The sequence below is a fragment of the Falco peregrinus genome, chromosome 7, assembly GCF_023634155.1.
Source record: "Falco peregrinus isolate bFalPer1 chromosome 7, bFalPer1.pri, whole genome shotgun sequence".
Taxonomy (NCBI): Eukaryota; Metazoa; Chordata; class Aves; order Falconiformes; family Falconidae; genus Falco; species Falco peregrinus.
In genome coordinates, this window is record NC_073727.1 from 81,523,201 (window position 1) to 81,535,830 (window position 12,630).

At 38.9% G+C, this 12,630-nt stretch overlaps 1 protein-coding gene across 2 annotated transcripts in view; it reads right to left on the bottom strand.

The window, feature by feature from the left end:
- Nucleotides 1–12,630, bottom strand: part of IMPG1 (interphotoreceptor matrix proteoglycan 1) — a 66,868-nt gene that overhangs the window by 2,109 nt on the left and 52,129 nt on the right. Inside the window, exons 13-18 of one of the 2 annotated variants that reach the window (XM_027790814.2) lie at nucleotides 10,411–10,958; nucleotides 9,405–9,624; nucleotides 5,257–5,467; nucleotides 3,182–3,358; nucleotides 2,902–3,083; nucleotides 2,502–2,582 (exon numbers count right to left, since the gene is read on the bottom strand). In XM_027790814.2, coding sequence (XP_027646615.1) covers nucleotides 2,551–2,582; nucleotides 2,902–3,083; nucleotides 3,182–3,358; nucleotides 5,257–5,467; nucleotides 9,405–9,624; nucleotides 10,411–10,958 — 1,370 coding nt within the window. In that variant the 3' untranslated portion in view covers nucleotides 2,502–2,550. The remainder of the gene's footprint in view (nucleotides 1–2,501; nucleotides 2,583–2,901; nucleotides 3,084–3,181; nucleotides 3,359–5,256; nucleotides 5,468–9,404; nucleotides 9,625–10,410; nucleotides 10,959–12,630) is intronic. The other variant, XM_005240284.3, reaches the window with a different exon arrangement.

Below are 12,630 nucleotides of genomic sequence, written 5' to 3' on the forward strand. Positions count from 1 at the left end.
ACAGCAGACCTGGGATAAAATGATCTTTGGGATGTTCAGCTTCTATGCATAGTTTTAAGTGTAAGTGTGGCAGCTGTGCCATGCGAACTTGTGAATGTATAAAACCCGACGCCTGGCATTCTCAAACTAAGAGCACACCACTTCCATCTCTGTGTGGTATTTTAGGTGTTCTTTCCTCTGTGATCCTGGTAATGAAGCACTAAATCTCTGATATTGGTGGAGGAGATCTAACAGGCTAGCTTGTATTGTTCTGTTGGTTTAATCCAAAATACTGTTTGCTTGATGATCCAAGTGACTGACGTGAGGATGAAACAAATGGCAGTTTCGTTTTTTGCTTCAGATTTAATGTCAGTTATCTTGCTTGGTGGTTGAGAGTCAGTTTTTCAGAGGATCATGCTGTGTGTTAGTTACTGGTTTTGATGAGCAAAGAATGATGCATTTTACATATATCTTGGGAATATTTGATAATGACTTTTAGGCTTCATTCGAATTACATCAAATGTAGCAGTCTTTGTCCATACCAATTACATTCAGCTTTATGAAACAAATTATTCTACCATCCTCTTACCCAGTGCTACGTTTCCAATGTTTCTGGGCTATTTTGTGTCAAATATTTCTGGATTCTGTAAGGCAGGGGTCCTCAAACTACGGCACATGGGCCGGGTATGGCCCCCCAGGGTCCTCAATCCGGCCCCCGGTATTTACAGACCCCCCCCCGTGGGGGGTTGGGGGGGAAACCAAGCAGCCGCAGATGGCCTCCTGCCACTTCATCCGCACCGGCCCCCTAGTTAAAAAGTTTGAGGACCCCTGCTGTACTGTTTTATCTAAATTTGTTAAAACCAATTTTCTGTGGTATCTGTTGCAGTACAGTTCTTTTGAAAGATTAGAAAAGTTTGTGAAGAATCTTTAGAGGAGATCCGTTCCCTGCACCCCCACCCCACCCCACCCCCACCCAAGGGTTAGATCCATTACTGAATTTTGCCAGATAACATCTTGAAAAAGAAGCCCACTCAGCCATGCCATGTACTAGCACAAATAAATGATGTTTATAGGTTAGCATCCATTAGATCAACTGAAAAATAACGGATTTCACAGGTTGCTTTTCAGCTGTGAGGGTCTTACGTCAAGCTGTGTGCTTTATTTCTCAGCACCTTTTTCACAGAAGAGGGAACAGTCAGCGCGGTCACTAACAGGGGCAGCAGGTGTTACAAAAGTTGCGTTTTGAATGAGGTTGTGTCTTCAGCTTTCATCTCAAAGCCACAGAGAGCACCTGTGTGGGGGAGGTGGGCAGCAGAGCGTCGCATCATTTTGGAAACTCGGGCATGTTTGACTGTCAAGCGCGGTAGGCCAACTGAATGTGGACTTGTTGGCCTTGTGCCTCAGTCTGAATGAGCCGATCGGCTTGAATGCGTAAACTCCAGCTCATTGTTGCATTCTGCCGTAGCCCACAGAAAGGTGACTGCCCCAGTCATTTTGTCACTCGTATTGCACTACTTGTGGACCAAGGCACACCAAGTTCCCAGAGACCTGACCATGTAGAGAGGCAGCTGGGGTTTTCAGCTGCCTGCAATAACTTGTGTTTTCTACTGAACTCAGAAGGAAGAGCAAGTTCTTCTCCTGAACATGAAATGTTGTTTGTTAGTACCTGGATGACTAATTGGGTAAAACCCCAACCAAAGGAAACCCTTCTGATTTTGCAATCATTTTCCGTGTAGTGACCCTAAACTAAACTGGAGACATTTTTCATGCTTCCAAGGAAACCAAAGGTTATTTTGGCTTCTACTGGAATTTTATGCTTATTTTCATATATGCCTTTAGAAATAAGACCTGTAACTACTGTAGATAATATGTCCTAAAAAGCTGTCACTGCTGCCATTACACATTGCAAATCGGAATTGAAAGACTGGAATTTTCAATTTGGCATAAGAATCCTCAGTATCCACCCCCTTCTGAAAATTCAGTTCAGATGCCATATTCTGTGTTAAAAATCCTAGCCTGTAAGGTGTTTTCCACCTTGTGTTATGGAAGTGGTGCTCTTAGTTTCAGCTAACAAAAGCTGTGTTTGTTCTACGTACGTTTTTCTTCCTCTATCGACTTTTTCCAAATGATTAAAAATGTGTTCAACACTAGGGCTCATTTTAAACTTAAGGAATGGTTAAAAGTGGCCCAAACCACCTAGCTTTTCTTAAACCCATTTGTGGTTGCCTCACTTCTCACTAAATTTATTCCCTTGACTAGATTTTGAGAAAAGCTCTGACAATATACTTTTGACAATTCAAGTAGAGTCTAGATGATGCAGGCCTGGTTTTCTCCCACAGATGTGCCATTTTATTCCGTTCATAAAATATTTAGTGTTTTTGTAAGTAGTAATTTTAAGTAGATCAGCTGCAATGGAAGTTATTGTTTATTGCTCTACAATTACCCACAGACACATTTCTTTAAGATGGGTGTAAAATACTAATTGCAAACATCATTTAAAGTTCTCGAAAGTAGTCACAAACCTTGGTTTTGTCTGGCTGATGCTGGAAATTAATTTCGGAGACTAACTTGTCAGTCTTGGCTTTGTGAACTGGTCTGGTGACCTACAACATTTAAAAAAGAAATCAAAACACCAGATTAATTATTTCACTAAAGCACAAAAGGCACTCGGATAGGAGGGACCACCAAAGCCATGCAAGAGAGCTGTAAGAAAAGCAGTTCTAACAGTCCTGTTTATGAAACCTACACAGCAGTAAATGTGGAAAGCAAATAAATTAATTAGTATTTTTAGTTCTGAAATAGCCAAGCAAGTGGTTAGAATCAAATGTGATTTAGTTGTAGGATTAATACATGAAGATGGACCTGTTATGTGAGGTGGGGCTGTATGTTGAGGGGTAAAAAAAGGATTTCCATGCATTTTACCTCCATGCTGAATTGTGTTTTCAAGTTCGTGTAATGCTTCGTGATCAATGATCTCTGTGGAACTGACACAAGCACTTACACTGCAAGCCGTTTGACAAAAGCTAGTTATCGGTTCATCATGTTCAAAAACAGGGTTAATCCTTACAGCATTTTCTGAATTGCAGCTGTTGAGAGTAGCACTTCTACAATGCAGAACATTTTTGTTTAGGTAAGTTTTTAAATTGCAAAAGAAAAAAAGGAATATTTTGAAATGTGAAGAAAAAGATTGTGAGCAGCTTACTGCAGATTAGAGTTTCTTTTGCTTTTTCTTCTTAACTTAAAAATTAAAATGATGAAAAGAAAAACAAGGCTTAGTAAGCCAAGTAGGAGAGGTTTAAAAATGAAGGGTTGTATGGGTTCTGGAGCAAATTTTGCACAGCGCTGTCCTTGGTAAAGCTCGTGTCTACGTACCGGGCATCTAAAATAGGGAGAAGAAGAGGATAATGTACAGAACTTGAAGGCAGAAAATATAGAGTACCTCAAAGGAAAATCTGCAATTAAATATAAGGACAGTACTCCCAATACAATTAATTGTTATGTATGAAAAAACGTGATTGATAATAGAGGAAAGATAATATTCTTAGATTCGTGAGAGTGAATGTTATATAAAAAGACACCGATATTTTCTTTGCCAACCTCCAGATTTTAAGGACATGATGCATTTGGAACATGTCTGGCAAATTTCTAGCCCCACGGGTGAAGACGAAATAATATTTGTGGCTTAGAACCTTACAAGTTCAGGTGTGTTTTAGAGAAATATCTAAATACTTCTTTGAAGCCGATGTTCTGTTCATTGGTGATTTCAGTCTGAGTAGTGAGGTTTGAAATAAGAATTCTACTACAAATAGCTCAGTTTAAACAAAGGAGAAGATGGCCCTATTCTACATAAGAACACCAGGGTTCCAGTCAGTGGAAAAACTAGCGTGGTTCTGAGTAAATTCACAAGCAAAAGGAGCGCTTGACTGAAGCAAATAATAGGGCATCATTTTCTCTCTGCAGACTCTGCAAGTTTGCACACACTGTCAGTCTGAGACTTGTGGTAAGCTTGTTCGTACCTTGCTATAATTCAGAGTTTCATTTATTATTTTTAATACTTTTATCATTCCAAATTATGGTTTGGTGGTAACTGTACATCAAATAAGAGCTTTTCTGAAAGAGAGAGGTGTTTTTTTCCCTCATGCTTTGGTCTTCGAGTAGGCTATACCCTTTTCTACTTCAGTAAAGTTTCGAAGAGGACCGACCTCCTTAGCTCGCAGGCTGATTTCCAATACAAAATACCGCAGCTGCACTGCTATGGCTTTGCAAGTCAGAAATTTAGCAGTACCTGTGGTGAATTCAATATAATCTTGCGTTATCATTTCTGCGATGCCCGCTGCAGAAAATGAGTAACAGCAGTTATGTTGTTACAGTGAAATTATCATATGAGTAATTTTCCTCAGTAGTCTTATTTTTTGACATCAATCCGAAGTACACTAAAGGACATATTGTTAACGTTGTAATGTCAGTATTAGGGGTGAATAAACTAAGAGCAAGTAATACTAAGAGCAAAAATTATAACTTGTCTGCTGCTTGTACACGTGGCTGGTCAAGTACCATGTGCCAGTCTAGTATACAGTTTCACAGTGCTCTGGGTAGTCAAGTCTTACCATGAGGTGAAATTTGATACTTTTAAAAGCGAATTAATATGTTCCAGTACTGTGGTAGTTCTGAATATGTGCTTAACATAATTTCATGTAAAAATCCTTACAGAGTGTGTTTGCAGTTAGGAGGAGCTGCTAATCTTCAAGTCTTTCCCAGAAAGCCCTGAAAGCAGCTTCAGCCTTCATGTGCTTTGTTGGGTGGTCGAGAATCAGAATAGTGCTCATAGGTATGTTTATAAGAATATAGATTTCCTTTTTAATAATCTTAGAAAAATGCAATTTCTTAAAATACTACTATGTAACCCACGGTAAAACTGTGAATGTGTTTTTTCATTTCTCCAAAATGTATTTGGAAATCTGAAAAGAGCGCATGGTTTTGTACGTGTCATCTCTGCCAATGATGCTGAATTTCTAATAAATTTCTAAAGCGTCTCTAAAAAATAAATAGATCATGATGCTCTGTGTGTACTAACAGGCAGAAATGGATTTATCCACAGTGAGACTATTTATACTAAAGAAGGGTATTGCAATGTAGATTAAAGTGTCTGAATATTGAGGTCTTGGCTTGTTAGCATAGTTTATGCTGTTGAAAAGTATATACTCAGCCCTACTTGTTCATGCAATAGGCATATCAGGGGTCTGTTAGCAGCATTCATCTTAAGCACCATTTATTTACCTGCAGACAGCTCCTCTTCCTGGAACTAACTCGCATTTCCCACCATTGACGCAAAGATGTGGTTCAGACTCACACAGGCTCCGACAGGGTGATCCGTCTCGGCTTGCATAACCAGGTTTACAAAGGCAGTCAGCCTCTTTTGTCCACTCGTTCATTATGCACTCGGAAAACTCATCACATGCCATGAATTTGCATTGGTCTGCCTGATCGGCTGTAAACGATGCGTAAATCGTTAATTCATGCATTACCGAAAGTAACTTGGCAGGCTTTGTGTCAGCTGGAGAAAACAATTCACATTTACTAGCCTGCTATTTGTGCGTTTAATAGGAGGATGTCATCTAGCATGAAAAGACACGGGTCCTTCTTTCTGGAGATAACACAGCAAGCATGCGAGCTTATATTTACTTCTACATTTGTCTACCTCATCACTATTAAGTTGTGATTTTACTTTCATCTCACTGACAAGAATTTTCACATTTGGATATTGTTGTCCCTTTTTTTACTGTAAGTGCTAGTTTTATACTCATGGATACTGTTACAGTCTTATGTATGTGTAAGAAATCGTTTCAGCTGTAATGATCTTAAACACATAATTGAGGACATGACAAGGGTAGGGAGTTAGATTATTGAATATTGCACAGTACTATGAAGACTGCAGCCCAGAAATACTGGCATGATCTAGAGAAAATATGTGCTTGCAGGTCTTTTTTTTTTTTTTTTTTTTTTTTTTTTTAGGTGATGTGTTAGCCTTGGGAAAACTTGCTGGGGTTTTTTTTTAATATTTTTTTTTTTTTTAGATATTAATAAGGGATGCCTCTGTGAGATTAAGGGGAAATAAGCCCGCTGATGTTGGCAGGAAGGCTCAAATCAGAGAGAGCTTAAAGTCCTGAGTTCAGCTGTCACACAAGTCCACTCTTTTCCCATTCTCTGCTTCTTACTAGAAATGTGAAAAAAAGACCCAGGAGTCATTTTAACGTGGTGCTCAGCCCAGCTTGGGCTGATGGGATGAGGAGGGGGAGGGCTGCACCACCGACCTTGTCATTTTCCTGCGCACTGCGTGGTAAAGCCCAGCATAAAGATGTTGGGACATACTTTGCTCCTGGGCTGCAAATATATGTACATGTAAACTCTAACAACTGGGCATCAAAGTAATACAATAAAATACAAGTAACTTTATTGTCAGGCAAACCTTTGGTTATCTGTAAAATTATATATATATATATATTCCAAGTACTTTGCCCTAGTCATTGATACGACTGATTAGGAATTACAAAGTTTAGTCTCTAACGAAACAAAATGAGCTGGCAAATCAAAAGGGGATTCTTACTGATTCTTTTCTTACCCCACACAGAATTGCACTCCAAGCAAAACCAGAACGCTTCCAAAGGAAAAACGGTTAATAAAGGAGTTTGTATGATTGAGTACTTGATTAAAACAGTAACAGCTGCATTAACTGCATGTTCTCCTGCAAGTCTCTCCCCAGTTTTGATGGTCACAGTTTACCTTTCTATCCGTGGAAAGAAAGACTGATACTGCTAGTGATATGAAGAAATAGTGTGAAATAGGGAGAATAAACATCGATTGTGATTGTATGTGTCTGCTCAAGGAATGTAGGTATGGTGACTGGTCATGGGTGTGGTGTCTGGTCACGTAACCATACAGCTTTAAGGAAATACCTACTCTTCTTCCTCTAACAAAGGGGCTATTTATAAAAAAGGATGAGAAACATTCCAGTGTTATCTAGAGGGAGCACTAAATCTCCTCGCTAAAGAAAACCGGATGGTCGACAAGGACATGAATTAGCTGCAAACCTGCAAGACCACCACATTCCAGGCAAAGGACTGATAAGCTAATTAACATAAGAAGCGAGAGTAAGCGGTTTAGGTAACGAATATGTATAGGCATCAATTGAACATTCATTTGTTTTAGTGTATAAATATGAGATGGTTCGTCACTTCGGACATGCGCGCTTGTGGTGGAGGGATCCTCCGTGCATCTGCGCGCAATAAACATACCTACTTTATAACTTTTGAGTTAGAGAGTTTAATTCCGTACGTCACTAGTTAGGAGAGACAGGCTCCGTCTAAGCATTACCCAGGGTTGTGTGCAGTTTTCAGAAGCTAGAAGGTCTTGGCACATTTCTGTTTGACAAGCAGAGCTTGGCATGAATATTTTGCTGTGTTAGTGTCATTTTTTGTAAGTTTGCACAATGTGGTCTCACTTTCCTTAAAGTGTTGGGCTAATTACCTGCCATAGTTTGTCATCTTTGCTGTATTTTCACTTTGTTTAGATTACAAAAATAATGCAAGCAGGTATTTTTAAAAGCCTGCCATGTTATTCTTTGTGGTATTACTTATGATCAATGCAGTCAACCCTTTGCAGCTGCTGAACCTTGGTATATATTTTGGACTGTCAGTTCCCATCAGTGTTTCAATTTGGTATAACATCATTACCACTAGATGGCTCTTACTTTCACAACGAATAGAAATTTGCTTAATTATCTTAATTTTCAAAACAGATTGGGGTTCTTTTGTTGTTTTTTGGTTTGTTGTGGGTTTTTTGTTTTTTGTTTTTTTGGTTTGTTGTGGTTTTTTGTTGTTGTGTTTTTTTTTCCCTCAAGTGAAAAGACCGTCGGGCTTTGAAACAACTGCTTGGGAATACACTGGCTTTCTAAACATAATTTCTTCTATTTTGACATTTTATTACTGCTCATAAGCCTTGAAAGAACAGCCCCATTAACAAACTCATTGTGACACTGTTTTCTTGAATTAATGTTGAAATACCACATCAGTAAAGCAGCTGATATGGATGACAATGAAAGATTTTTAAATTTTTCTGTGTTTGCGTTTTAGCAACTTTACCATTTTAATTTTTATTTATCAAAAATTTACTAGCAAAGCAGACAAGGTATAGTGGTCCAAAGTTCACTCTTTCCAGGGAACTCATTTAATACTTTATTCAGCAAAATATCAGTATTTCATGTCAGTATTTGATAGTTTGAACACTGCGATTTTGTTAACTTTCTTGACCACCCACTATCTCTGCTTTTAGTGGCCACGAGAAGGTATGTGAAATGAAAACAGAATAGGAACTGCCTGCATAAATTGCAAATGGATTTTTGTTCTGGAATTGTCAGTTATGTACATAAAAAGGCAGCTGAACCAAATCAGTATTGTTCTTCTCCATGCCAATGAAATTAAATTTGGCTCTGAAACAGTTACCAGAACCTGAAAATAGATCTAGGCTTCAATTTTATAAAACAATGTAGATTTTGAAAACTCTAAGCTTCTGATGTTACAATACCATCCAGATGTATTACTGTCTTTTTACTGTTTAACAGACAAAGGTTTATTTGAAAGGTATTAATCCAGAAAGGATTCTGTAATTACAAATCTATGGAGTGCTACATATAGCCATGCTGTGGTCAGTGAGTAGCTGTAGAATCAAATTATTCCTAGAAATTGCCTCCTTCAGTCCTGAAATCTGTAGCCCTTTAAAAAAAGATTTAATGAAGCTCTAAACTATGGTTTGCTTACAGCATTGCAAAAATTATCAGAAACTATATTTACGTACTTGGGTGCACAATTTGCCTAAGTCACTCCTGTAAACGGCACATGAGCATTCTTTACACCTGTCTTTGTTCAGCCCTTATTCTAGAATGAGTTTTAAGTTCACTATATTCGTCTCTGAAAAGCAGTAGGTGTACATGCACAGACCAACACTTCCACCCAGCATTTCATTATAGTGTGAAAATATGTCTGCAACGTAATTTGCAACATTGGACATTAGGAAAAATTTCTGCCCTGAAAGGGTTGTCAAACATTGGGACAGGCTGCCCAGGGAGGTGGTTGAGTCACCATCCCTGGAGGTATTTGAAAGACGTGTAGATGTGGCACTTAGGGACATGGTTTAGTGGTGGACTTAGCAGTGCTGGGTTAACGGTTGGACTTGATGGTCTTAAAGGTCTTTTCTAACCTAAACAATTCTATGATTCTATGATCTTGTTTTTTCTTATTACTTCTGCTCATTGGGAGGCTATTGCTAATATAGTTATTTCCAAAACAGCAATACTTCTGAAGCTGTAGCAATCTGGAAAAGATTATCTGCTTGGTTTTGATTTTGCACATACACTAGTAATGCAATCTTACCTGGCTCAATATCCAGGGAATAGCTGTCAATCTCTAAATTGAGGCGTTGAGCTGCAGCATCACAAAAATCTTCCAAAACGCAGTGTACTGCTTCTGTGATATTGTATGGCACTGTCCTGGCAAATTTCATTTTGCTATTCACAATCACACTTCCGTTCCTGAAGTTAAGTATTTCCAGGTGCTTAAAACCTGTAAGGTTGGACTGGAGGTATGGAAGTAGCTGAAAAACACAAATTTGCCTTTATTTTAACTTACTGTCAATGTCTACCTGCTATTGATTTCTCTTATAGTCACTTTTCATTATCAAGTACACACACCACACACTTATGTCTTTGAATTTAATACAATTGTTAAACTCCACCACCAAATTCATTTTTCTGTTTAGCACTATCTTCTTCTGGACTCTTGCATATTTCTGTATAATGTATTGAGATGGATGGGCAGCAATTTTCCCTGTAATGAAATGCACAGCAGCTGGGGAGTTTATTCATCTGGAAGAGAAAAAAATCACCTTACTCAAGAGCCAACTTTAATTATTTTCAAATGTTCAATCCAGGCAGGTTAGAGCATAGCATAATCGGCATGTTACTGAGCTGACCTGCTGCCCTATTGTACCCGTAGAGAAAATCCATATCTAATCACATTCCCCTTGCTAAGCTATTATATAGTTTAAAAGGCCTAATTTTAAATCTAGCATGTAGACACAAGCCTCGGATGTATTCAGCACTGCTATACTGTTGACGTGAATCTAAGAAAAAGGCAAATAAACTACATGCCAGGTGTATATCTGGAGTCTCTTGAATAAGTAAAAACTCCCATCACTGGCTTCATAAACTCTTTCTTCGTACCCCGAGAGCATGCCAGGCTTATGGATCCTTTAAAAATACAACTTATTAGACTGAATTGTAGTAGGGTCTGATATTGTTAAAATACCGCGCTCTTCAGTGTATTTCTTTAAACTGTGCCTGATTATTGCATGTGGTGTTCATGTTGATTTTTCACCCACCAATTGCATGAACTGTTGTTCTAGTGCTTTGTATTCCAGCGAGCTCCTGTTGAAGAGGTCATCTGAAAAGTGCATGTTGGTTACCCTCAGGCTGAAGAAAACCACTAGCTCTTTGCCTTTGGCCGCGGTTGTCATGGAGCTGGTAGTTACATACTTCGGCGTAGGAGCTGGGGTGGCTTCTGCAGGCTCAGAGATATAACCGCTGCCGTGCTCCACTTCATCTAGCGCTGCTGTGCTCATCACAACGTGGTCTAACTCGGCAGCAATGTCCTGCACTCCTGTCTCAGCGCCATCGGGAGGAACGCTCTCAGATGCAGGCACTGAGGAATCCAGTACCTCAAGGGACTGCTTGATGATCTCAGTGTGGCTGTAGGATGGGCTGGTTGCTGCAGGCATTGGTGCTGACGGTAGCATATCTGTAATAACATCTTCAGGCGGTGTGGTAGAGAGATTGCTCGAACCAATAAAGAAAGGCAACGTTTCGTAAGTGCTTTCTGTAACCAAAATGTCATCGCCTGATGATTCTGGTTCATCCATGATCTTAATTGCTGCAGAAAAACAGGGGTAAAACAAATAGCTATTTTGAAAAGCAAGCATAACAAACATCAAGCATGGAAACAATATTCTTGTTGTATTTCCACTGAAACATCTTTAAAAACAAGATTTAACACTATCTAAACTTGAAAATATTATTTCCATCACCAAAGAAGTACTGGAATCAACCACCTCATCCACATGTTTGAGTGATGAGATTTCTGTGGGTGCTGTGTTTATATAAGAGTTACACTTGGTAAATATTTCCTGAGCCATTCCAAAGTGCATTTTCGTTTTGAAGGCACATAATCACAATGTCAGTTTGTATTGACTGAAAGAGTAGATTGCAGCTTTAAGCTGTCTGTTCAGATCAGTTGTAAGCTAGAGTCATTCTGTTCCCCTTTGTGAGAGGTTACAGCTATTATTTGCTGGTAATCCTAAAATGTGGTTACAAAAAACAGTACAGCCTCTTCAGATGCAAACTGTCAATTTACTCCAAAGATAACTGCACCAAGTGAAAGCAAATTCAAGCCTTAAGAAATCATCTGTTGCACCTGAAGCAGCCATTCGATCCAGATGCTGAACTTTTATGAGGTCCCCACTGGGGCTTGGCACATATCTAGGCTGTGTGATAGCTGTAACTGAAATCCAAATCTAAAGCATGATGAATGAGACTCTGAATTTGGCTTGCAGCTACCTGAGCACCATGCCTTCACAGCAAGTGATGGCCTCCAAGGAACAGACATCTACCCAAACTGACAACTTTGTCCTTTTCCAGTGATATACATATGTGGGTCCTTCATGTGGGACATGCCCCCTGCAAGCAAAACCACTTATCAGCCGATAGGAAAGAAGTTTTTCTCCAACTAATGAACTCTTCTATTCCCTACGCACTAATTTCCTCCCAGTGGCCAAGGAAAGTCCTAAAGCAGAGCGCAGTTTTGCATTGGGCGTAACATGGACTGAAGAAGGTGGCAACTATTCTGTCCATGGCATAGGAGTTGCCCGTGAACGGTCTTTGTGTCCCTTTCTGTTTCCTTGCTTCTAAATGTATGCAGCCCAATCTTCTGCTTATTGTATTGCTGGTTTGTGGAACAAATGTACATTTTTCAACAAGGACAATCTTAATAAGAGATAGCTATTTTCTTGACACTGTTAATTTAACGGCATGTACTAGCTGTGTGCTTCCCCTCTGCAGATACAATGCCTTGATCTAATGTGGATTATTTTCTATATAGCCCCATTCTTGGGGCCACACTTCCTAAACTAGCGAAGAATTCTTCTAAGGCACGTATGTGGTTTTACTAGAATTAGATGCTTGAAAAAAATCTTCTTCCATCTGGTTACCACTTTGCATAGACTTATGTTAAGAGCTGCTACATATATTCCTCCCCCCCCTTTAGTATTTGTTTAATTATGTATGTTGTAGTACAGATATGATGATTCAGTGATAGTAGTGTAAAGAGATAAATAAAATGCATGCTAATAAAATAAGTTAATAATATAAAAATAATGAATATTATAATATTAAAAAATAAGATATAAAATACTAAATAGTATCAAGAGTAATAAAACACATAATAGACCAAGCAGTGTTTAAATTATTGGAGCAGGCTGTGAGAGAGCTAGTTTTACTTTTTGGTTCTGCTTCAATCTTCTTAGAAGTCTTAGGAATATGCCTTTGGG